The following is a 27,027-nucleotide window of genomic DNA, read 5'->3' as shown; positions in this document are numbered from 1 at the left end:
ACTACCCCTCACACACTGGGAAAGACTCACTTTCACAACACACCTGCTGGACTCATGGATGTATAAAGAGAAATGGACTCCATCACATACAGAGGTTACCCACAAGGCCACCATCCTTGAAGGAGAAGGCTCGGCTGGTAACACACAGGTGCAGTTAGGATGTGGGTGTGCTAACCACAGGAGGAAGAAGTATTTCAGGTCTACTTAAGCTTACTTAAGCTAAAGCACTAACACCAGCCCCACTTTGAAAATACTCCACTACAAGTAAAAGTTCTGCATTATAAACCTTACAAAGGTATACATATGCAAGTATTATAGCAAAATTTACTTAAAGTACTCATTGCACAGTAAAATGGTCCCTATCAGTGTTTAACTATTATATATGACGTTTAATGATGATTAATATTACTACGGCATAGCATAGTATGTTGCATTTTAAGATGATTAAGGTTGAGCTAATTTTAACTACTTTACATATGGTTGTGTAGTTTAATCTACATCATATGTTTGTACTATTTGAGAATTTACGGAATGTTATTTTAGAGAAAACGTGTATATCGAGATATACATTGTATATTGCGGCATAGGCTAAAAATTTTGAGATATTATTCATAAGCCACATCGCCCAGCCCTACAGCAATGTAACGTTAACTTTCGGAATGAACGCTTTTGTCTCCAGAAATAGCCTGCTACCAAATAGCTAGCTGTTAGCAATAACAGCAGCCAGTTAATTATCTCACATTCGCTATTAAGTTGAACGCTATTTTTGCTTGAAATGCACATCCCTAATTGTGTCCTGGGCATCACCATTCATTTGCCCTGACTCTGCTGAATCTTGGAATATAAGGCATGTAAAAAAACAGCCAAAAAAGGCTAGACTTTTGGAATGAACACTGTTGTACACGGTGTTACACAGTATTTGGTGACCCATCAGATTCTGTAACCTGCAGTGTTGGAAGAAGTACTCAGATCCTTTAAAAGTATCTATACCAGGGAGTAAAAAAACTTCATTACAAGTCTATTAAAAATCCTGCATTTAAAATCCTACTTAAGTAAAAGTATTCCCAGCTAATTTTACTTAAAGTACTAAAGTAAAGGTACAAATTTTGCAGAAAATCAGTCTGTGACTGATGTATTAAATACAGTTAGCAAAGCACATTATTAATACTGATGAGTCAATGCATAAGCAGCATTTTCATATATCAGTCACAGCCCAATTTTCTGCAAAATTAGTAACCTTATTTTTCCTTTAGTACTTTAAGTACATTTTGCTGGTAATACTTCTATAGGCTACTTCTACTTAAGTAGGATTTTAAATACAGGATTTTAAAACCTGATCCCAAATAGCTAGCTGTTAGTGGTATAAAAAGGTCAAGACAAAGTTTATTTTTTAGTGTTTGAAACTTTCATGCCAATAAAGCCCTTTGAATTTAATTTAATTTCTGATGAGGATTCATTCTGACTTTTGAATCATTTTAATTCAGTTAAACACTATATTTATCCATATTTATTCATTTATGTATATATTTTTTGCATTGATGAATAGCAATTTTTCTTATAGTCTTTTCTGCTAATTTTTTGTTTTTACCAAGGTTGCATTACCATTCAATAGCCCTGACTCTATTGAATCTGGGAATATAAGACACCTGATGCAAAATGACAGCCAAAAAAAGGCTAGACTTTTGGAATAAATGTGTTGTTCCCGGAAATAGCCTGGTCCCGAATAGCTAGCTGTTAGAAATGACTAGGTATGTAAAAAAAAAGGCTAGGTATAAAGGTTAAGACAAAGTTTATTTTCTGATTAGAATTCATTGTCTTTTGAATCATTTTACTTTAGTTAAATGCCATATTTATCCATATTTATTTATATATTTATTGCGTTGATGAATAACAATTTTTCTTAGTATTCTGACTATGACATCTAATCTTTGTTGCAGACCATATTTGCAGATTCTATCATTCAAGGCAAAGGTTTATCATTACATTGCTGGTCCCCTTCCAGAGCAGGGTCATACCCCACTCTTTGCCCAGATCTACTTCCATGATCTTGCAAGTCCACACCTCGAACAGCAGTCTGAATGAAGAATTTTGTTGAGAGCACATGAGGCCATTCACGAGTGCAATCCGTATGTGCAGCAGTTCAAGTCAGTCATTGAGTATATGGCCCAGAATGACAGCGCACGGGACCTTCATTGTGGCACAGTGAACCTTCCATCACCAGATAGCGACATGGTTGCTCCAGGAGCAATGACAACAGAGCAGTTTGAAAAGCTGGCTGTCACTCTTCACCTCAGAGAAGGAAGACTTCCGGCTAATTACTTTTTCAAATTAAATAATGCAATTACAATTACTGAAATTTAAATGGGCTTGTTACTTGTTACTTTTGTCTTACCTGAAAATAGTGGACAACTGCAGAGGATAGCAGACAAACATAACCTATTCCCCGGTTTGTGATCTAACGTCACCCAACCTTACTGTGGCGCAAGACTGTTCAGGCAATGTGAGCTGGCTTTTCATCATAGTAATGTGTCAAATATAAACTGAAGAAACGTGGGTTCATCAACTACTGTAGCAACGTTCGGTTAACATACACCCAGCTTTGGGTGAGTCTTCTTCTACTAAATCCTACTGTATCCTGTAAGTGTAGCTTACAGGTAGGAATGCTAAAATAATATAGCTGTGTGCATTAATAAGAAAATTGAAGCAGGCATTTAAAAGTAACGCAAAAGTTACTTTCCCTAGTAACTAATTACTTTTATATGCAGTAATTGGTAAAGTAATTCAATTACTTTTGAGAGCAGTAACTAGTAACTGTTCATCCATTATCCATTTCATTAACTTGAGCAACACTGGTCTTTGTTGATGCCCTGAACAGTGACGCTGAGGTGATACCTGGACGCCTGACCATCCTGGTGGTATGCCAGTGAGATCCAGGATGCAATGGCCTTGGTCAGAATCAATGAAAAATCCGATTTCTTCTTGACCTTCACCTGCAAGTGGCCGGAAATCACAGGATCACTTTATGAAGGTCAGCCAGCCAATCAGAGATCAGACATCATAGCTTGAGTGTTCCACATGAAGGTGGAAGCACTCCTCACAGACCTCCTTGGGGCACGTGGACACCTACGTGATGGTGCAGGAAATGGAAAAGCACCATCTTCCACAAATCCACATGCTCCTGACCATGGTACCTCGCGACAAACCGAAGACCTCAGATATCGATCGCGTGGTCTCTGCCGGCTGTTCCTAACAAAGACACAAATCCGGAACTACATCACATTGTCACATCACGCATGATTCACGGTCCATGTGGGGAATGGAACAATGCTAGCCCCTGCATGGCAGACTAGAAATGTATAAGACCATCCCAAAGTCCTGCGAGAGAAGAAAAGCTTCTCTGACAATGCCAATCCTCTCTACAGGATGCAACAATGCATGGGTTGTACCTTACAATCCATATATTCTACTTCAGTATGATGCTCACATCAACCTTGAGATCGTGTGTGCTGTCACCAGTGTAAAGTACCTGTACAAATATCTTGAAAAGGGACTAGATCAGTGCCTGGTCAGACTGGACGTGCCAAATGAGGAGATACGAAAGGTGTTGGCATGATGAGGTGATGGGATATGAACTAGGGCAGTAGATCATTGCATCTGAGGGATACTGGCACATCTACTAGAACCTAGTGGACTTAAGACCCCCTGCAACCACACTCACTGCCTTTTTCCAATGCCATGACTCAACATCCAGACATGCAGCATGTTTTGTATCCAGATGTTTCTCAACACATCACCCACTTGCGGAAGCGATTTCAGCTGGGGAAGAAAAGACTGAGTTCTCAGCATGACTGGAAGGCTGACACAGTTGAGTTTCACTCCCCATGATTGCCTTCAACCCTCATACTGCCAAGCTGTACTATCTCCGCATCCTACTGTACCACGTGCCTGGGCCAACATGCTTCCAGGACCTCCGATGTGTTGGCGATAGGGTCAGGGAGATCTATCTGGCAACCTGCATCGCACATGTGAAGAGGCACATTTGAGCATGTTGGCATATTTGCCATATTTGTTCTCAGAGGGGAACACTTGCAGTTCTGGGAAAGGCACAAGTGTGTGCTGTGCATGCAAAGCCTGCTTGCATGCATGAGGCCTTCCTAAACCTGATCGAGTTCACGTTCAGCCTTGCATTCCCTGTGTCATCCAGCACGAGACAGAGCACAACACACCGGAGCTTGAGGGTGACATTGCTGAGATAGAGGACCTTCTCAATGATGCGTGTAGTTGTCAAGACAGTGATGGAGAGTGTGGAACAGGGACTGGGCAAGATGATTGCAGTTGATGCAAGTGGTGGGACTGGGAAAACAATCTCAACAAAGTCCTAGCACAGGGCAAGGTAGCCCTTGCAAGTGGCATTGTGGCTACCCTCCTGCCAAAAGGGACCACCTTTCATAGTAGGTCCAGGTGCCCTCTCAATCTTTCTGACAAGTCCACTTGCAACATGAGTGAAGAGGACAACACTGCAGCACTCATCAGAATGACACATGTCATGGTGGTGGATGAAGTGTCCATGATGGATTAGAGGCAGCAGATTGGACATTCCAGTGGCTTCAGGTTCAGTGAAGCCATTCGGTGGCATCACGATGGTATTCAGTGGTGTATGGAGGCCGATCCTTATTATTGTGCCACATGGTAGCCGCACTGAGATAGTAGGAAGGTGCTTGAAGAGTTCATACCTGTGGAGGAACGGCATGCTGGACCTTGGGAAATATTCCTGTGATACCAAAGGAGAGTGAATTTGCTGTTCAGCTCAACAAATCGCTCACTCTTCCCATTGAAAGAATCAAGGACATCGTCAGATCAACATTGCCAACCCCAAGTGGCTATGTGAGCGTGTCATACAGTGCCCGACCAACTCTGAAGTTGACAAGGTGAACGAGTACATGACAAAGATGTTTCCAGGAGAAGAGCACGTTTGCAGCAACATAGATACAGCGGAGTCTGAGGGTCAACATGTGTACCCGGCTGAGTTTCTACATACCCTTTGCCATTTGGTATGCCTCCCCATCACATCACTCTAAAGGTGGGAATGGTGATCATGCTATTTCGAAACTTTGACCAGCAGAACGGACACTGCAATGGGTCAAATAATCTCATCGATCAAAGAAAGATAAAGTGCCGCTTTCTCAGCAGTGTTTATGAAGAGGTGCTGGCGAGATAAAGCTCCATGCTAATACACTAAATTGGTGCAGAGTTACAGCTTTACTTCCTGTTGAGCAATAACACCATTTCTTTTGTAACAACCTGTTATGGAGAGCCTCAGAGAAGGCCAAGACATCACAGTATTCTAATCAACAATTAATTACAGTAGTAGCCTAATGTTCAGCAGTTATATGTTTATGTATTGACCTATACTGTATGTGTTTATTTCAGTCCTACCTCATATCCCTGCTCTCCTTCTGGCAGTTTCCCAGAAAGGTCCCATACTGACAGGAGTAGACGTGTGTGCGTATGGTGATGAGGAAGCGTTCATTGAACTCAAAGGCACATGGGAACTGCTCAGACAGCTGCCACACACACTCCAGGAACTGATCGATGACAGGAGACACCTCTTTAGGATCTCCATCCAGGTGGGCGTACCTGCAGGGACACACCCAAACACACTCCTCAAAAAATCAATTATACAGACTTTTTTTGTGACCAATTATTTATACAATGTTAAAAAGGACATACATAAAGATAAAACATGTACACAGAGATACACACACAAAAAAGCCAGAAATAAGCAATCGCAATTCTAAAGAGGTGGGTAAGACACACTTCAGTGCTGCACAGTTCCTCCTACAAAAAGCAATAATACAGGGAGGAGGGAAACAAAAGAGCACAAAGAGAATGGAAAAATGCATATAGATTTGTTAAAAACTTTTAATGGATATTTACTGTTGGGTTTGTTATAAAATTAAACTTTAACAAACTGATATGATTTCACAATAATTAAACATTATTAATGTTGTTATTATTTGCAATTTTTATAGTTATGGTTTATTACTCTAACTGATAGATATAGAGACAGTGGAAAACCCTGTATGACCCCTCTTGATAGTAAGATATCTTGAGATAGTTACCCTTTTTAAAATCTTACATGACAAATTATTATACTTTAACCAAATATAAAGACAGGCCAAATTTAAAGAACACAAGAGCCACACTTCTGTAGCTTTTAGTTTGTTTGTAAAGCATTATTTTATTTTAGAAGGCATAACTGTAAATAGGCAAGAGAAGCTAAATTATTGAATAGAAATGATGTAGACTAAGGACAGGTCTATAAAATGAGAAAGTTTCTTTATTACTGTAAATTCTCAAATAGTGGCCTTTATTTACCTCAATGACAGAAAGAACCAGGCATTTATTTTGAACACACATATATTAGAGACAGGCTTTTATTCCCAATTTCACTTGCTTCCCAGTTAATACAAACTCAAAACTTCCTCCATGTTTACCTTTCGTCTTGATAAATTCTGTATAATTTATATTTCCACAACACTAATTCCATCCAACAACAGTCACGCCATACTCACCACTTTGTTGCTCTCAGTTTCTCTTCTCTATTATTAGTGCGCATGTGACAACGTGCATGCTGCCTGTTGCCGTTGCTCCGTCTCGTTGTCTTACTTTTTTCAACTTTTCGCTTTCCTTTTTCTCATAAAACTTGAGTAACTTTTGTGTAAGTGTAATTTAAACTACGCTCTTTACGAAAATGAGAGTAGAAAGTGTTTTGGGAGGTTTTTTCTCGTGCTACTTGGTCAGGGCACTGTTGCAGAACAGCTGTTTGGCCGCATTGTTTACACCAGGGAACAGCTGATCACGCTGAAGTCGAGCGGTATGGCGCCCAGGACAACCGATATCCCCACTGAGATCTGGAGGACACCGAGGATGCAGAGGTGGAACGAAGTGGCGAGGGAAGAGAGAGGGGTCCAGACAAAAGAGACTTAAGAACAAGAGATTTAAGCCGTGCCTGCCTTCTCTCGTCATGGGCAATGTGAGATCACTGGCGAATAAAATGGACGAGCTAACGGCGTTAGCCCGGAGTCAGACGGAGTTCCGTGAGTGTAGTTTGATGTGCTTCTCAGAGACATGGCTACACCAGGATATCCCGGATCATAACGTTTCCATCGACGGCTTTCAGACTGCTGACAGGGATCACACCGGGAGCGGTAAGGAAAGGCGGTGGGCTTGCTGTTTTGGTCAACAACAGATGGTGTAACCCTGGTCACGTTACTATCAAGCAGAGTATGTGTAGCCCAGACATTGAACTGTTAGCTGTGGGACTCCGGCCATATTATTTGCCACGTGAATTCTCACATGCCATTGTTGTGGCTGTTTACATCCCCCCCTCTGCTAACCTGGCATCAGCGTCACACCGCCATAGCACAACTCCAGACTAAATACCCGAGTGCACTCATATTAATCTCGGGTGACTTCAACCATGTCAGTGTTTCAACAACACTGACTAATTTCACCCAGTATGTGAGCTGTCCTACTAGAGAGGAGAGGACACTGGACCTGCTGTATGCTAACGTTAAGGATGCATACAGCTCATCCCCCCTCCCCCCCTTGGGTAGGTCAGACCCCAACCTGGTTCACCTCAAATCCTGCTATGTGCCTCTGGTTAAAAGGCAGCCTGCAAACACAAGGGCATTAAGGAGATGGTCAGAGGAGGCCTATGAGACACTTCAGGGATGTTTTGAGGTGACAAACTGCGATGCACTCTGCTGAGTGCATCACTGGCTACATTAACTTCTGTGTGGATTGCACTGTCCCAACTAAGATGGTCAATTGTTATCCAAATAAAAAAACGTCGGTAACAAAGGACATCAAAGATATCCTGAATGGCAAGAGGAGGGCCTTTACTGATGGTAATAGGGAGGAGGTGAGGGCAATCCAGGCTGACCTGAAGGTGACGATCAGGGAGGCCAAGGAGAAGTACAGGAGGAAGCTTGAGTGGAAACTCCAGCAGAACAACATGAGAGAGGTCTGGAGCGGCATGAAAAGCATCACTGGCTTCAGAACGACTGGCAGCAGAGGAGTTGAAGGCAGCTTAGACAGGGCCAACGAACTTAATTTGTTCTTTAACAGATTCGACACATCAGCTCCTGCTCACCCCCCCCAACTCAGCTGCTGTCTGGCCTCAGACTCCTTTGAGTCCACTGCTCCCCCCTCTTCCATCTTCCTGGGAGAGTCCTACTCCCCTCTCAACTGGCTCTCAGGCTAACGGCCCTCTCCAGAATGACGACACCCCCCCCTCCCAACTGTAACTTCTGCTGTGTGCCTGACTGCTGACCAGGTGAGAGGACAGCTGATGAAACTCCACTCAAACAAGGCTGCAGGTCCCGATGGCGTTTGTCCCGGGGTGCTAAAAGCCTGTGCCCCCCAGCTATGTTGAGTCCTTCACCATGTTTTCAACCTGAGCCTGAGTGTTCAAAGACATCTTGCTTCGTTCTTGTGCCAAAGACACCGCGTCCCAGTGGATCCAAGGACTACAGACTGGTGGCACTGACACTGACACTCCCACATAATGAAGACCCTGGAGAGATTGGTGCTGGAACAGCTGCGGCCCATGGTCAGACCCCTCCTGGACCACCTTCAGTTCGCCTACCAGCCCCGGCTGAGAGTTGAGGACGCCATCATCTTCCTGCTGAATCGCATCTACATCCACCTGGACAAGCCGGCAAGCATGGTGAGGATCATGTTTTTTGACTTCTCCAGTGCTTTCAACACCACCCAGCCAGCCCTGCTGGGTGAGAAGCTGGCAGCGATGCAGGTAGATGCCCCCCTCGTGTCCTGGATTGTTGACTACCTGACTGGCATTCCACAGCATGTGCGTCTGCAGCACTGTCTGTCAGACAGCGTGGTCAGTAACACTGGGGCCCCTCGGGACTGTCCTCTCTCCCTTCCTCTTCACCATCTACACCACAAACTTCAGCTACCACACAGAGTCCTGCCACCTGCTGTGGTGGGATGTATCAGCGGTGGTGATGGGACTGAGTATAGGGCTGTGGTGGGTAACTTTGTCTCATGGTGTGAGCAGAACCATCTGCAGCTCGATGCGACAATGTCTAAGGAGCTGGTTGTAGATCTACGAAGGGCCAAGGCACCAGTGACCCCAGTTTCTATCCAGGGGGTCAGTGTGGACATTGTAGAGGATTATAAGTACCTGGGAGTACACGTGGACAATAAACTGGACTAAGAACACTCAAGCTCTTTACAGGAAGGGCCAGAGCTGGCTCTATTTTCTGAGGAGGCTGAGGTCCTTCAACATCTGCCGGACAATGCTGAGGATGTTTTATGAGTCTGTGGTGGCCAGTGCTATCCTGTATGCTATTGCATACTGGGGCAGCAGGTTGAGGGTAGCGGACGCTAACAGACTCAACAAACTGATCCGTAAGGCCAGTAACATTGGGGGTGGTTGTGCTGGACTCTCTGTCGGTGGTGTCAGAGAGGAGGATGCTGGCCAAACTACATGCCATCTTGGACAATGTCTCCCACCCACTCCATGACGTGCTGGTCAAACAAAGGAGTACCTTCAGCGAAAGACTCATTCTCCCAAAATGCACCACAGAGCGCCACAGGAAGTCATTCCTGCCTGTGGCCATCAAACTGTGTCAATCTATAGGACCCTAAGTCGCTAAATTGGACATTGGATCATTAACATCACTGCAATACGTGAAATATTGTGCAATATTCTCTGTTTAATACTCCTGTGCAATATACTCTGTTTTCAGTTTAATATTCCCTGTTTATTGATATTTATTAATACTTATATTACTGCTGTGCAATATCCACCGTCTAATAATCTGGTCAATCTGCTACACTTAACTTGGCAGTACACATTATTGTACTATTACTTATTCCTTATATTATTACATTGTATTATACTGTTCTATACTTATCAACCTGTAAATCCACTTTTGTACTTTACACTTATTTTAGCTTTATACTTTATATCCACTTTTGTCCTTAATTTATCTTAGCTGTATTATATTCCTGTGTGCATTGACGTGATAGTGAGCAGCTGTAACGAAAGAGTTTCCCCTCGGGGATCAATAAAGTATTTCTGATTCTGAAATACCATTACCACAAGACTCTGTGTTTACATCGATAATGCTTGCTGCTCAAACGCAGGCAAAGTGGATGGACACTGTCTCACAAATGTCTCACTATCTCTATCTGCTGTATACATTCCATCAGACACAAATTTAAAAAATGCGCTGCAGAATTATTTCCTGGGTGTATATGTGTAGGCTATGTATATATGTATATAAACAACTGTATATATTATTTTATTTCATTTGTTTTTTATGTTACCCTATTTTAATAGGAATTTAATTATCTGTTATGTTCTATGTGTGTAGCATGAAGGGACTACAAACTTTCATTATACAACCATGTGTTGTAAAATGATAAATAAATTACCTTGTACCTTCTATTATAACATGTTGTTGTACTGATGGAATTAGCACTGTGGAACACATCATCAAACTATGCTGAATTTACCATGTGAGAGCCGTGGAAGGTTACAGGTAATTTCACCCTCAAATGTGTTATTCTACCTGACCCATATTAGTGACCGACCATTTATATAAGAACTTACAGTATTTATTTATTCAACCTCCTTCTCTCTCTTTTGTGTATTGTTCAAAGTTAATTTTGTATGTTTACTCTCATTTATTTTCTTTCTTTATTTTGCGTATGTGGGATATGTGAGTTATATACAGTATATTGTACATTGTGTCTGTTAGTTAATTATTATTTTATTAATAACAATATTTATAAATTATTTTAAAAATCAATAAATTATATAATAATGAAAACATTTATTATTGACAGCACTCATTTTAATCATTTCTGTGGCTCAGAAGTTAGCTAGAGGCAGAAAAAATGCATTTACAGCCATTATTTTTGAAAATCCTCTTTGGCAGGCAATGCGGAGGTCATCTTTGCCATCTTTCTCATTTTGTTCTCTATGGAGCTGTTCCTGACTTCACACCACATGATAGTTGAAGGTGAGTTCCACTTTTGGAGGGCTCAGGCAACATTTGTACAACTGTCTGAGATGTTAGGGATAACATTTAGAAACTATTTTTCTGGTGTAACTGTTGTAAGTATTTATGTTCAGCTGTTATCCTGTAGCGAAGAGGTACTTTATCAATTATGGAAAAACATTTGGAGGGATTTTTGACCTATTATTTCTAGTATTTCAAATGAACGTAAACCTATTTTTCTGTCTGCTTCTGTATGTCTTCTATTTTTCTGTCCTTCTCTACCTGTCACACACTCTCTTAGACACTCACTTCATCTATACAGAGACCAAACTAACCAAAAGGGACATCCAATTTCTGTTTCATCCATTGCCCGAAACTTGTTTTATTAGTATTGTAGAGAAGGTTTCAGTCGTAGTCATCTGGACACTGTTTTCAGAATCAAGACGCTCCCATCCGAAGTCATTCTCAATTGTGAAAAAATTGGACGGGAACTGGAAATTCCATACTTCCAATAAATTTCCAGTTCCCGTCCAATTTTTTCACACAATTGAGAATGACTTCGGATGGGAGCCAAACGCCTTGATTCTGAAAACAGTGTCCAGATGACTACGACTGAAACCTTCTCTACGATAGAACACTCCTGGACGAATGAGGGACTACACCGTCTTATTTTATTAGTATTAAAAATTTGATTTTAACTGATTTGACCCTTTTGAAAAGTAGAGCAATAACACTGCTAACTCATGCTTTAGTTTAAAATTTTCTCATATTTTCTATCTGCCATCATAAAATGCAAAATATGTAACTGCAAGATTCAACTGCTGCTTTGGCCCTGTCTTACAAAATATAATACACAAAATGACTGTAATGTTGTTGCTCTGCAGACACTGTTGAAGTTTGTTCAAGTCAGACCCAGTTACTGACCTGTGGGAGAATTTGTGTCCGAAGGAAACCCAGTCTCTCTCTATCAGCACCTAGAAGAGAGGAGAGGAAGCGGTGGAAATAGGAAGAAGGGCAAGACAAAGAGGAAAGGGAGCAGAAATGACAACTCAGAGTTGAGACCAGGAGGCAGAGTTGCAGTCCTACACGCTTCGCTGTGCTTCCAGAGCAGTTACCCACCCAAAACTCCTTACTGATGGTGTCTGCCCCCCGACCACTTAAATTAATAAAATCAAAAGTTAACAGAAGAGGAGTTATACATAAAAACCTAAACAAAAATGCTGAAATAGCGCAACAAAATAGGAGAATTAAATGTGGACTCTTAAACATCAGAGCTCTGTCATCTAAAGCTGTACTAGTGAACGATTTAATATCAGAGTATCATTTTGACTTATTCTGTCTTTCTGAAACCTGGCTGGGTCATGAAGAATATGTTAGCCTAAATGAATCCACTCTGCCCAGTCATATTAATACTCACATTCCTCGAGGCACCGGCCGAGGAGGTGGAGTTGCAGACATCTTCGACTCAAGCCTATTAATCAACCCTAAACCTAAACTAAATTATAACTCATCCGAAAGCCTTGTTCTTAGTCATTCACACCCAACCTGGAAAACACGACAGCCAATTCTATTTGTTATGATCCTTATTCTGAATTTTTATTAAGTTTAGTCCTTAAAACAGATAAAGTAATTATTGTAGGTGATTTCAATATTTATGCGGATGTTGAAAATGACAGCCTCAGTACTGCGTTTATCTCATTAGATTCGATTGGCTTTTGTCAGAGTGTACATAAACCCACTCACTGTTTTGACCACACCCTTGACCTTGTTCTGGAATATGGCATTGAAATTGAACATTTAATAGTCTTTCCACAGAATCCTTCATTATCATAAGTTATTTAATAACTTTTGAACTCCTATTACTAGTCTACACGCCATTCAGTGCTATGTCTCAATATAACAGAGGACTCCTATACTAATTTTGGCCCCTCCCAAATCGACCATCTTGTGGATAGTGCTGCAGGCTCACTGCGAACAACACAATTCTATCACCCCTCTAAAAACAGAAGACAATAAAACAAAGGTTAGCTCCATGGTATAACCCTCAAACCCGAAAATTAAAGCAAAAATCGCGAAAACTTGAAAGGAAACTGCGTTCCAATAACCTGGAAGAATCTCGTTTAGTCTGGCAAGATAGTCTTAAAACATATAGGAAAGCCCTCCGTAATGCCAGAGCAGCTTACTACTCATCATTAATAGAGGAAAATAAAAACAATCCCAGGTTTCTTTTCAGCACTGTAGCCAGGCTGACAGAGAGTCACAGCTCTATTGAGCCATGTATTCCTATATACCTCAGTAGTAACGACTTCTTTAAAAGATTCTTTAATGATAAAATTTTAACTATTGTAGAAAAAAATCATCACGTACTGCCCTCAACCTGTACCGATTTATCTTCAAACACAGGAACCTTCGAAACAAACTGTAAAACCTGATATATATTTAGACTGCTTTGTTCCTATTGACCTTCTTCAACTAACTTCAACGATTAATTCATCTAAGCCATCAACCTGTCTCTTAGACCCCATCCCAACTAGGCTGCTTAAAGACATTTTACCCTTAGTTAGCATTTCTTTACTGGATATGATCTATCTGTCTTTATTAACAGGCTATGTACCACAGTCCATTAATGTAGCTGTAATTAAACCTCTTCTTAAAAAGCCCACTCTTGATCCAGGGGTTTCAGCCAACTATAGACCTATATCTAATCTTCCCTTTCTCTCTAAGATCCTTGACAAAGCAGTCGCCAATCAGTTGTGTGACTTTCTAAATAACAACAGTTTATTTGAGGATTTTCAGTCAGGATTTTGAGTGCATCACAGCACAGAGACAGCACTAGTGAAAATTACAAATGACCTTTTAATTGCATCAGACAATGGACTTGTCTCTGTACTTGTCTTGTTAGATCTTAGTGCTGCATTCGACACCATTGACCATCACATCCTATTACAGAGACTGGAACATTCAGTTGGCATTAAAGGAACCGCACTAAGCTGGTTTAAATTCTATCTATCAGATCGATCTCAGTTTGTACATGTTAACGGTGAGTCTCCGTGCATGCCAAAGTTAGTCACGGAGTTCCACAAGGTTCTGTGCTTGGACCGATTCTATTCACCTTATATATGCTTCCTTTAGGAGATTTTATTAGGAAACATTCCATAAACTTTCACTGTTATGCGAATGATAGCCAATTATATCTATTGATCAAGACAGATGTAACTAACCAGTTAGCTAAACTTCAAGCATGCCTTAAGGACATAAACCTGAATGACCTGCAATTTTCTGATGTTAATCTCTGACAAAACTGAAGTTATTGTACTTGGCGCCAAACACCTCTGAGAGACATTATCTAAACATATAGTTGCTCTAGATGGCATTGCCCTGCCCTCCAGCACCACCATAAGGAACCTCGGAGTTATCTTTGATCAGGATTTATCCTTTAACTCCCACATGAAACAAACTTCAAGGACTGCCTTCTTTCACCTACGTAACATTGCAAAAATCAGGCACATCCTGTCCAAAAACGATGTCGACTAACTACTAGACTGGACTATTGCAGTTCCTTATTATCAGGTTGCCCAAATAAGCCAATTAAGACTCTCCAGTTGATCAAGAATGCTGCAGCACGTGTACTGACAAGAACTAGGAAAATAGATCATATTTCTCGAATATTAGTTTCTCTGCATTGGCTCTCTGTAAAATTCAGAATAGAATTTAAAATCCTTCTCCTCACCTACAAAGTTTTTAATGGTCAGGCACCACAGTATCTTAAAAAGCTCATAATACCATATTATCCAACTAGAACACTGCGCTCCCAGGATGCAGGGTTACTTGTGGTTCCTAGAGTATCCAAAAGTAGAATGGGAGGCAGAGCCTTCAGTTATCAAGCTCCTCTCCTGTGGAATCAGGTCCCAGTTTGACTGTCAGTTTGATATAGCTTATAGTTAGGGCTGGCTTTGGTGAGTCCTGAACAATCCCTTAGTTATGCTGCTATAGACCTAGACTGCCGGTAGACTTCCCATGATGCACCTCTTTCCTTTCTCCTCCTCTCCCTCTCCATCTGTATGCATTTTTATCTCATTACTGCATGTTACTAACTTGACATCTTCTCTCTCCCGTAGTTTTGTGCTTTCTCGTCTCTCTCCTCTCTCCTTCTGTTGCTTTCAGCAGGTATTTCTACCTCCGGAGCTGCAGAGACTGGATCTGTGGTTGTGGGCCACCTGCTGGCCCCGTGTTCCTACTCGACAACTGTTATTACAGTTGTTGTTATTGGCCTTTTTACTATTATTGTCATTGTCCTATGACTATCATTGCTATTATTATTACTTTATAAATATTGTCACTACCATTACATTATTGCTATTTTAAAATTCTAGGTGGAATTTGCATTGTGCTTCCCTTTGCCCCACCCCCCTTCTCTTTCTCTCTCTCTGTCTCTCGCTCTCTCTCTCTCAAAACCTAACACAGCAGCAGCAGATGGCTGCCCACCATTGAGTTTGGTTCTGCCCGAGGTTTCTGCCTGTTAAAAGGAAGTTTTTCCTTGCCACTGTCGCCAAGTGCTTGCTCAAATTTATAAAGAGTACGGTCTAGACCTGCTGTATAAGAAAAATGGAATGAGATAACTTCTGTTATGAATTGGCGTTATATAAATAAAATTGAAAGAGAAAGAGTACAGAGGAAGAGTAGGATCAAATAAGAGACAAGAACTTAGAAGGTCTTAGAATAAGAATAAGAGATTGTCAATATTGCGTGTGTGTTACCATGAGTCCTTTGATGGTTCTGTAGAATGGGTCCAACAGTATACTGGCTACAGAGCAGGCCTGGGCCGTCCTGTCCCAGCCATCTGAACAGTGAACCAACACATTGACACCTTCATCAGCAACTGCCTGAAGAGAGAGAGAGAGAGAAAGAGAGAGAGAGAGAGAAAGAGAGAGAGAGAGCAGTTAAAATGACAGCAGTATCAAAAGGTTATCAAACCAAATGTTATCACAGTGGCAACCATTTTATATTTCATAGCAATGATTGTGAGGTTATCAGTAGACAAACGGCATTCATGTTACAGAGTAATCTACCAAGCTTGCAGATATTTGATCGGTCAATGCAGCACCTTGTAAGGTGACGTTACATTGCATTGCGGCAAAAGTTGAGCCCGATTAAAAATTTTTTGCTGGTCAACCATCTGTGTTTTTGTGTTGGGACCGCCATTGTGTGCTGATGTCCAAACATGGCGATCACTTCAGCAGCGCAAAGTGGATGTTAATTCTAACACTCTTTACCTTTACGGTGTCTTTTCTAAAGTAATTTAACATGTTGATCATATGCTCTTTTAGTTTATAAAGCAATCTCCATTTTGTGCCATAAAGCAATTTTCTAAATTTCCTTTGCAACAACAAAAAATTATTTCACAACTATTTTGATCAATTATTTAAGTGATTTATAAAGTAAAAATATCAAACATTCTTTGGTTCCAGCTTCTTAAATGTAAGAATTAGCTGCTTTTTATCTAAATGCAAACTGAATATCTTTGGGTTTTGAAATTTTGGTCGGACAAAACAAGCAATTTGAAAATATCAGCTTGGTCTCTGGGAAATTGTGATTTTTCATTATTTTTCCATTTTTTGTAGACTAAACTATTAATGGATAAATCAAAAAATATTTCAATTAAGTGATGATAAAACCATTGGAGGCTAGCAGAGGCTGATTGTACTCTCAGTGATGGTCTCATTTTGTCGTGGCCTGTTCTTTTAAATTCTTTTAAACTGTGCCAACTTAACAGATCTCCGCTTCTTGACTCACATGTTAAACAGTCCAAATCACAACACTGCAGCAGCTGATTCTATTGCCTTTATTTGTCTGATTTATTCTCAATTTAAACAAAAATAACAAACCATTTCTAAGTCTAAAGTGAGGTCAAAGACTGTACCAATGCCCCGTTCTACACAAGTTTCCTACATGTTTGCTGAAGAAACCAAGACTCAGTCCCACCCCTTCCTTCTATCACAGCTGATCACCATCTGATTAATTAGAATAGATCCAAAATAATTGCTCAGAATATTAATTTGATTTCAATTCTGATTTCAATTGGTTCTGTCCAAGGTTTCTGCCTCTTAAAGGAAGCCAAATGCTTGCTCATGGTGGGATTTGTTGGGTCTCTGTAATTAATATTATAAAGAGTACAGTCTAGACCTGCTCTATAGGAAAAGTGCAATGAGATAACTTCTGTTATGAATTGGCGCTATATAAATAAAACTGAATTGAAATGAATTCATAAGTTAGCAAATGTGAGAATATAATTTGCAATCAACACAAAACAATGGAACAAATCAACACATTTGTTCATGGAAATTATACTACTGTCGTATAATTAACGAAATATGCCAATGTGTTAATATGAACATGCCACAGTATATGTCTCACCTTCATTGGCTTTTCACCTGGCATTTACAACAGTCTTTGTTGTGTATCTTTATTAAACAGAATTTTGAATGTTGAAACAGATGTTTACATTGCCAAAGCAAGTGTGAAATATATTTTTTTTAAATGTACATAAACAAGAGTTGTGATTTTACGGTTAAAAATATATCATATATACACAGATAAGTAAATGTTGTTTCAAAATTGTTTTAATTGTCTCATCTCGCCATTTAAACCGCCAATAGTAAACACCCGATTTTTCTTTTTTCCCATCTTTCAGTTTCCTGAAAATGAATTTTGAAATGCATGCTGCGTCAAGACAATTTGATTTGTGTTGTAACCATTTCCATAATACTGAAATGAGGCATATAGTTGGTCACCAATTGTTTACCTCCAAAGCTGATTAGGCAGAGTTTTATGAGTTTTTACACAGATTATATTATTATAACCCAATCAGATCGTTTCAGTGCTTAAAACGCTTGTGGTTGCTGTGGGAGTGTGTATGTTTGTCTGAGTGCCTGCCTGTGTGTGTGAGTGTCTGCGTACACACCCTGGCTATGAAGACCCCGGCATCCAGTATGGCTTTAATGTGTTTGAGCCAACCAGAGTTCTCCAGACCCCACAGGAAGTCAGTCATGGATGGAGATCTCATCTCGCCAACTCCATGGAAGAGAGAGAGAGAAGAAGTTTACAAACAAAGACACACACACACACACACACACACACACACACACACACACACACACACACATAGGAAAATAGGAAAAGATGCTATCAGACATCTGTGTATTTACTGATACCAGCTCTGTGTGATATCTTTTTTTTCTTCCTCTTCGATCAGCTGTTTCCCTGGTCCCATCTCATCTTTACACAATTTGCTCAACACACACACACACACACACACACACACACACACACACACACTCTCTTCTTCTTCATACCGTCGATGATTTTCTGCTGGCTGTTCCTCATTACATGAATGTTTTCGATGCCAATGAACTGCAACTTGATGTTGGTGTAGTGGTCCTCATTCTCATAGCCTTTACCTGCTGCTCGATTTGCCATGGCGTTCAGCTGGACACACACACACACACACACACACACACACACACACACAGAAGAATACTACATATGAGAATATTATAACTCATTGTATATTTAACGGTGTAGTCCCTCATTCGTCCAGGAGTGTTCCCTCGTAGAAAAGCCCTGCCCTCAGGAATCCCGACAACATGCTAACTCGGGATTGCAGAGCGCCGTGCATTTGCATCTAAAAGCTACAAACCACACATTTGAAGACAGTGAGGTGAAGATTCTGAGTAGAGAGAAGAGTTGGTTTGAAAGAGGAGTCAAAGAAGCCATTTTGTGAAAAAATAAAACCCCTTTTTAAACAGAAATGGTGGTCTGAGATTCAACTTGCCAACTGTTTACCACAGTGTATTAACACCTTGGTCAAGCCAATCATATGCTAATCAGGTACTTAACAGTGATGAGGGAGGTGCAGCCAGAAAACAATAGACCTGATTACTGGGCCATCATGGAAACAAAAGAAGGTCAGTTTCAGGTGAAACTAGGCAGGGTAAACAGCAGACACTCAGGAAGACTCCTTCCTAAGGGCAGGGCTTAAGCAACACAGAGTAGCTTAAATTTCTGAGTTCTCAGACCATTTTTACAATTGAGAATGACTTCCGGATGGGAGCCGAAACGTCTTGATTCTGAAAACAGTGTCCAGATGATTACGACTGAAACCTTTTCTATCATTGTATATTTGTATTACCTACTGTGGCTATACTTGGATGTGAGTGAGGAAGTGTGTGTGTGTTACCTTGGGCCTGGTGTCCACCACATACATGTAGTCACTGCCAGGGTTGGACTTCATCACAGCCAGCAGCATCATCTCATCCTCCTGACAGCGTCCACTGAAGCCTGACAGTGGCTGACTACACCGGCACACTGCTGCCTGCATGAAAATCATTGTCATTATCACATTACACATTTTATTAGTACAGATCTTGTCAAGATTCTCTCTCTTTGTATCAGCAGAAAGGTAAAACTTTTTTTTTTTAAACCCTCACTTATTCATTATTTCCAACATGTGATTTTGATGATGTGAATACTTTTGTTACCTATTCAACTCTTACTTAAAGGGTAAGTTAACAGTCCAATCTTCCAAAACATATATTCACATAATTCTTCCTCTGTGTGTGTGCTTATGCGTCACACTAACCAGTGTGTCCTGGTGGAAGTAAGACAGAGCAGGAAATCGTCCTCGACTCCTGAACCTTGAGCTGCCCATGATGATGGTGGGTGTGGCCGACTTTGGAACAAACAGCTCTGATGGGTACGTATCGCACACCTGAGAGAGGATACACACATATTTTAACATCAATGACCCCAAGTTAGATACATATTAGTTCACAGTTAAAGAAACTGTTATTGTCAGGGCTCGACAATAATGGTTGCCAGGTTGCCATTGGCAACCATTTTGAGAAACTGTCAACCAATTCTTGGCCTTTTTAACATATGAAAAATAGGGACAGCAAACAGCAAAGCGTGCACCTCAAAGCAGAGCTCAGGTCCAAACCGTGAAAAGCTAGCTAGTTAGCAACTACTTTTTGCTGTGGCGGAAAAAAATCAAAAGACAAAACGCAATCAATCATCTGATCACTCTGATTACTCTACCCGCAGCTTCCAGCTCCAAAACGTATTTGGAAGACCTCCGGTTTTAGGCTGTTTTAATTGACTAGCCTGACTCATTGCTGCTAACTAGCTAGCTTTTCATAGTCTGGACCAAAACCGAGAGTACAAGAAGTCACCACAGGTCACCCACAAGGCCACGTTCCTTGAAGGGGTGGCTTAGCTGGTAACACACAGGTGCAGTTAGGCTGTGGGTGTGCTAACCAGAGGTGGAATAAGTATTCAGGTCCATTACTTAAACAAATGTATTAATACCAACCCCACTTTGAAAATACTCCACTACAGGTAAAAGTTCTGCATTCTAAACCTTACTAAGGTAAAAGCACAAGTATTACAGCAAAGGTACTCTTTCTGCAGTAAAATGGTTCCTCTAAAAGTGTTCTACTTTTCAATTCAATTTATATTTATAGTGCCAATTCATAACAGAAGTTAACGCATTACACTTTTCCTATAGAGCAGGTCTAGACCGTACTCTTTATAATATTATTTACAGAGATCCAACAATTCCCACCAAGAGCAAGCACTTTGGCGACAGTGAGGCAGAAACCTTGGGGAGAACCAGACTCAATGGTGGGCAGCCATCCGCCATCATAGGACAATGACAATAATAGTAACAAGGTCAATAACAACAACTGTAGTAGCAGTTGTTGAGTAGGAACACGGGGGCCGCAGGTGGCCCACAATCACAGATCCAGTCTCTGCAGCTCCGGAGGTATAAATACCTGCTGAAAGCAACAGTAGAGAGGAGAGAGACGGGAAAGCACAAAACTACGGGATTAAAATGTATACAGATGGAGAGGGATTGCATCCTGGGAGCACAGTGTTCTAGTGGGGTAAAAAGGTATTTTGAGCTCTTTAAGATACGATGGTGCCTGACCATTAAGAGCTTTGTAGGTGAGGAGAAGGATTTTAAATTATATTCTGGATTTTACAGGGAACCAGGGCAGAGAAGCTAAAATTGGAGAAATATGATCTCTTTTCCTAGTTCTTGTCAGTACACATTCCGCAACATTCTGGATCATTCTGGAGATTCTTAAGGGACTTATTTGGGCAGCCTGATAGTACGGAATTGCAATAGTCCAGTCTAGCAGTAACAAATGCATGGACTAGTTTTTCGGCATCATTTTGAGACAGGATGTGCCTGATTTTTGCAATGTTACGTAGGTGAAAGAAGACAGTCCTTGAAGTTTGTTTCATGTGGGAGATAAAATATAAATCCTGATTAAAGAGTTTAACATCAGAAAATTGCAGGTCATCCAGGTTTTTATGGCAGCTTAAAGCTCTTTGATAAAGCTTATAGTTAGGGCTGGCTTGGGTGAGTCCTGAACCATCCCTTACTTATGCTGCTATAGGCCTAGACTGCCGGGAGACTTCCCATGATGCATCTCTCTCCTCCTCTCCCTCTCCCTCTATATGCATTCTTATCCCATTAATGCATCGTAGAAAAGGTTTCAGTCGTAGTCATCTAGACAGAATCAGAATCAAGACGTTTCGGCTCCCATCCAGAAGTCTGAGTGTCTGCTGTTTACCCTGTCTAGTTTGGCGAAACTAGGTAGGGTAAACAGCAGACACTCAGGAAAACTCCTTCCTGAGGGCAGGGCCTACGCACAGAGCACACAGAGTAGCTTAAAGTTCTCAAACTATTTTCACAATTGAGAATGACTTCTGGATGGGAGCCGAAACGTCTTGATTCTGAAAACCGTGTCCAGATGACTAGACTGAAACCCATTAATGCATGTTACTAACTCGACATCTTCTCTCTCCCGTAGTTTTGTGCTTTCTCGACTTCGCCTTCTGTTGCTTTCAGCAGGCATTTCTGCCTCCGGAGCTGCAGAGTCTGGATCTATGATTGCAGGCCTCCTACTGCCCCAATGTTCCTGCTCAACACCTGCTACTACAATTATTATTATTAGTCTTATTATTATTATTACTATTCTTATCATTATTATTACTATTATTTTATTAATATTAATATTACCCCTACCATTACATTATTATTATTTTAAAATTCTATGTGGAATTTGCATTGTGCTACAGTATGCTCTCTCTCTCTTTCTCTCTCTCTCTCTCTCTCTCTTTCTCTCTCTATCAACCCAACCGGCAGCGGACCCGCCCACCCTGAGTTTTTCCTTGCCACTGTCGAAATGAGATAACTTCTGTTATAAATCAGCACTATATAAATAAAACTGAACTGAATTACTATACATTCTTAGAATGGTCACTCTACTGCTGATTGTTTTTTTCCCAATACCATTACTACAATTACCAGCACCATTTAACATGCTTTGGAGTAATGTAATACATCATAGTACTGTAGTGTTATGTACATACGTATATTCTTGATAAGGTTGACTATTGAAGACATTTCAGACTTGGTTTTAAATTGCTCTACGTTATTTTACTAATGTGCTTATTGGCTTTCTTGCCGAGAGTTAGATGAGAAGATCGATACCATTCTCAAGTGTCTAGGTTAAATATTAAGCTACCGCCAGCAGCTGGCACAAAGAGGGTTATGTGCTATTTCTTGGCTATGTGCTAAACTAAGTAACCAGTTGCTGACGGTAGCCTCATACTTAAATGTCCAGTGTGTAACATTCGGGAGGATCTATTGGCAGAAATGGAATATAATATTCATAGGTATGTTTTCATTAGTGTAATCACCTGAAAATAAGAATCGTGTTTTCATTACCTTAGAATGAGCCGTTTATATCTACAGATGGAGCGGGTTCCCTTCTACGGAGTCCGCCATGTTGAACCGCCATTTTTCTACAGTAGCCCAGAACGGACAAACCAAACACTGGCTCGAGATAGGGCTTTTAATATAATATATAAAAAATGTGAGTTAAGAAGTTGACTCTCTTGTACTATCTTATCTATGACCTTGTAAATGTCCTGAGTACAAGGCATATTCACTGCACTTAACAAGAGAAATAGGTAGACAGCTACAGACCAGAGAGTAAATTATGGCTTTAGTAGAGGTAGAACTTCACTTCAACTCCATCCTGTTTTATTCAAGAAGTAACTCTAACACCGCCATCTCTAACACCATCATCCAACATAAAGTTATCCCTCATCTCTTAAAAAAATAATTCAAACTCCCCAACTGATTGGTTGTACTATTTTTTTCCCTACACTTTACGCACATGTCACAATTAGACTGACCCTGTATTCGCTGTTGGCCGCTGTAGCGACCCACAGGTTATTTGGAACTCCCATTCTCTTGTAGTCGGCCATGAGGTCTATGAAGTTCCATGACTCTTCTCTCTCCTCTTTGTTCACATTGGGATTAAAAGACAGGCAGTACAGCTCACTGTACTTCTCTGAGAGAAGAGAGGAGAGGAGAGGAGAAGAGAGGAGAGGAGAGGAACAATTTAAAATAATTTTAAATGTATTTTATATGTGCTTAACATACTGTAAAAGCAACACACTAACACACCTGTTCATGACACCCTGCCAGACAAGTGTTTGTGTGCATGAAATCACTTTAACACACATTTAACCACTTGCACACATAAATACACAGACACACACCTGGTCGTGACAACCTGACCAATGAGGTGTGAATGTCCAAACAGTCTCTTTCCTGCGGAATGAGGATCTGGAAGACCCGGAAGTCCTTACATCGGAGGATCAGCTGACTTCCGGCGGGGATGGTGGGTGGCCTCTCCACACTGCTCACCATGCTGTGCAACACCTGAAACACACACAGACACACATATCTTTCCTATTACCCAATGTGGACATTCTTTACCCAACCTTGAGAGGTGCACACTAACAAAATACACACAAAAACATGCACAATGCTCAATTTTCTCTATAAGGTCCTTTTGTGAATAACTAATTAGGTTTTTAACTGAAAGTCTGTGATATCAATCAGCTGCCGTGGTTGATTTTCTTTTCCTTGTTCAGCCTTCAATAACTTTAAATAAATAACCACTATCAGGTTCATAGGAACCAAACACTGAGGTATACAAATACAGAAGGATGAAACTCCCTTCTTCATTAAGTACAATGTAGTTTATTCTTCGGCTTGCAGAAAATACAATATAAATCTGGAATACGAAGGGTCTGGATTCAGAATGCAGGACAACAACATTTCTCCCGGCATTAGTTTTATAACATTTCATACTGAGCTCCTCCTGATGGGATGGGATGTTTCTGGTTGGTCAATGTTCAAAACACGGAAGTCACTGAAAGTCTCTGATTGGTTATGAATTAAAGGTGGGATTGTATGCCATTGAACTTTTACTCACTAGGAGGCGCTATTACACAAGGAAACTTTCTGATGGGTAAGATTTTAGAGGCAAGGGTTATGTGCCGTTGCTAAGCAACACACCTGTCTGCCTGAACTTTATCCTAGACTTCTGTGGAACAGGAGGAGCCGGCCACATAGATACGATTCCTGGCAAAAGGACTTTCACTCTCCCCTGCGATAACAGTGCTAATCAGCAACTTCCCAGGCTCTACCAAACAAAACAACCTTGGTTCCCACCAATGTTCGTGTGTTGCTTTCTGATCAGAAATTCATTAAAATCTAGGAAATGCAAATATGGTTGCTTTGATAAAAATAAACACATCTAGATTATAAACTGATTATGCACTAAACACAACTTCCTTCAACACAGCACTATAAAAAACAAAACTAGCATCAACACGTGTCACATTTTTGTGTAATCTGTCTTGTGATCAAAAATATTCAGGAAAGAATGTCAACGTCAGTTTATGGGGAAGCTCCTGGGCTTTTCTCACAGGACGTTAATGCTGTGCGGTGACAAAGAAGAAGAAGGAGAAGTAGACGGTTGCTTTAGCAGCCGTTTTTTTTTTTTTACACAAGATAATTGGAATCTGTCTTCTTTGTTCCTGCTAATCCAGTAGACACAGTCGGCGCCTGTTGGGTGAAATCTGACACCCCTGGATGTGTGTTGTATCTAGTCAGGTCCAGAGGGACAGGGCCGTGTCCTCCACCACCTCCTGCAGGAGATTTGAAAGCACTCACACAATCCTAACAGTGCTGGGGCATACCAGCTCTTTCAAAAGGCTAGGAAATATGAACATGCCAGAAGAAGATTTCACTCTGCTAGATTCAAACTTCCCAGTGCCCTGTCATCATGACAATTCTACACTTAACACTTAATAATACAGAAGAGGAGGAGCTGCAGAAAGACATATTGTAGCTGCAAGGCCAAAGGCTACTGCTGAAGACAGTGTGTGTCATTGTGATTATTTTATTTCTTCTTTAACTTTTATGTGCTTCTCCTTTTGTACTGGATTTACTAAATGTACTTTAACTGATTTTTTTTTCAAGAGTGATGATCTCATGTCGAAGATAATTTTCTATCTAAGTAATAAACACAATTACTGAATATGCATTGGAACATCTTTAGCAATAACCTCCACGTAACTTTTTGAACACTGCTTGATGTTGCCTACAGCTACACTGCATTCTTTATCCAGCCTTTCTTCAACAGTCAAAGGATGAAAAGATCAACTTATCTTCTAAAATCTCTGTTTCATTCAGCTGTTATTCACATCATTGAAATAAGTATTTTTGATATCTTGCTTGGAGAAACTATTTTGATATTTCTATAACTAATACGACGTATGATGAAATGAATGTTGCTATCCAGCGGGTTTAACTGTCAAACAAATGTTTCAGATCAAGTTTCTGTCACAACATGTCTTCATATTGCCATTCACTTGCAGTTACAAATCTGTCTGCATGTCTCTGTTTTACAGCCTCAGGGGAGGCTGCTGTTGGTGCACATTTAAAGGGTAAAAATATTTTTTTTTTCTGTTCTGTATAGTAAAATTCACAACTATATCTAGAAATAGGCAGATATTCTGTTTCTTGGTGGATATATGGATGGAGGAATATTTGAAAGCAGGTTATTCAGTTGCAAAGGAACAGCCAATCCAGAGTAAGAATAGGGTATCAGGGAGTCAGCAAAGTAAGGAAGAAAGCCAGGATTCACTTTAGACCAATCTATCTGAGATCTCAAGCAGGCAGTGGTGTGATGATGAATAAAGAGAAATACAGTGTCTATATTATTAATACTATTAATTAAATGTATCCACCTTGACTGTGACATGGACTCACAGGTGCACCACCCTGCTTCCAGCTTACCCATGTCTCCTTGCGTGTCTCGGGGTTGTTCTCTACAAAGATGGTGTGTGTGGCAGAGAGGTAGAGAGTCCCAATGCTGGCCTTTCTCTGGCCCGACGACCGGTCCAGGAACCGCACATTCTCCACCTACCAGAGGCACACACACGAAATATCAGAGATGAAAAAATACACCGATCAAACACGATGAATAGTTAGGAACATAAGATATGGCATGTCTTTTCACTCACCAAGACACACACATAAACATAACACATATTATTTAACTGTAATAACAGCTCACAGTATCCTCTGGCATGAATCAACAGATTGCTATAATCACTGAGCTCAAATTAAAGTCTAAATCTAAAACTCAAGGTCATTCAGTAACTAGTTTTGTATGGAAAAACAAACATACATGCCTCTGTCTGTTTACATGGAAGAACTAGTTGTGAAGATTTGTTACTGTAATGCATGTATCATTGCAGATTCTGCAGACTCTGCTTGCCCTATTAACTCAGTTATATCCTCTATAAACACTGTCAGAGCAGCCTGAAAGGCTGTGGCTTACAGGTAGAGCGGGTCATCCTCTAAACGGAAGATTGGCAGAACGATCCCAGCGTCCCCCAGCCCACATATCGAAGTGTCCTTGGGATTCTGGACTCCATATTGCTCCCTATGAGTGTACTAATGAACAGTCGGCACCTCCCAACAGTGTAAGGATGCGTGTGAAGGGCTATAAGTACAGTGCAATGAGGAGGATGAAGTCCATATGTGGCC

At 40.8% G+C, this 27,027-nt stretch overlaps 1 protein-coding gene across 4 annotated transcripts in view; it reads right to left on the bottom strand.

The window, feature by feature from the left end:
* LOC122873250 (myotubularin-related protein 7-like) overlaps window positions 1-27,027 on the bottom strand; it is a 35,904-nt gene that overhangs the window by 7,796 nt on the left and 1,081 nt on the right. For 2 of the 4 annotated variants that reach the window (XM_044189710.1, XM_044189707.1), the window contains exons 2-11: window positions 26,272-26,397; window positions 23,679-23,841; window positions 23,310-23,467; window positions 19,678-19,806; window positions 19,276-19,410; window positions 18,392-18,524; window positions 18,001-18,110; window positions 15,797-15,922; window positions 11,964-12,013; window positions 5,437-5,637 (exon numbers count right to left, since the gene is read on the bottom strand). In XM_044189710.1, coding sequence (XP_044045645.1) covers window positions 5,437-5,637; window positions 11,964-12,013; window positions 15,797-15,922; window positions 18,001-18,110; window positions 18,392-18,524; window positions 19,276-19,410; window positions 19,678-19,806; window positions 23,310-23,467; window positions 23,679-23,841; window positions 26,272-26,397 — 1,331 coding nt within the window. Of the gene's footprint in view, window positions 1-1,772; window positions 2,991-3,127; window positions 3,247-5,436; window positions 5,638-11,963; window positions 12,014-15,796; window positions 15,923-18,000; window positions 18,111-18,391; window positions 18,525-19,275; window positions 19,411-19,677; window positions 19,807-23,309; window positions 23,468-23,678; window positions 23,842-26,271; window positions 26,398-26,818; window positions 26,950-27,027 lie in introns of those variants that run through there. The other 2 variants (XM_044189711.1, XM_044189709.1) reach the window with 2 other exon arrangements.

Source organism: Siniperca chuatsi, linkage group LG3 (genome assembly GCF_020085105.1).
Source record: "Siniperca chuatsi isolate FFG_IHB_CAS linkage group LG3, ASM2008510v1, whole genome shotgun sequence".
In the NCBI taxonomy this organism is placed as follows: domain Eukaryota; kingdom Metazoa; phylum Chordata; class Actinopteri; order Centrarchiformes; family Sinipercidae; genus Siniperca; species Siniperca chuatsi.
This window is presented reverse-complemented; position numbering and strand designations above follow the sequence as displayed.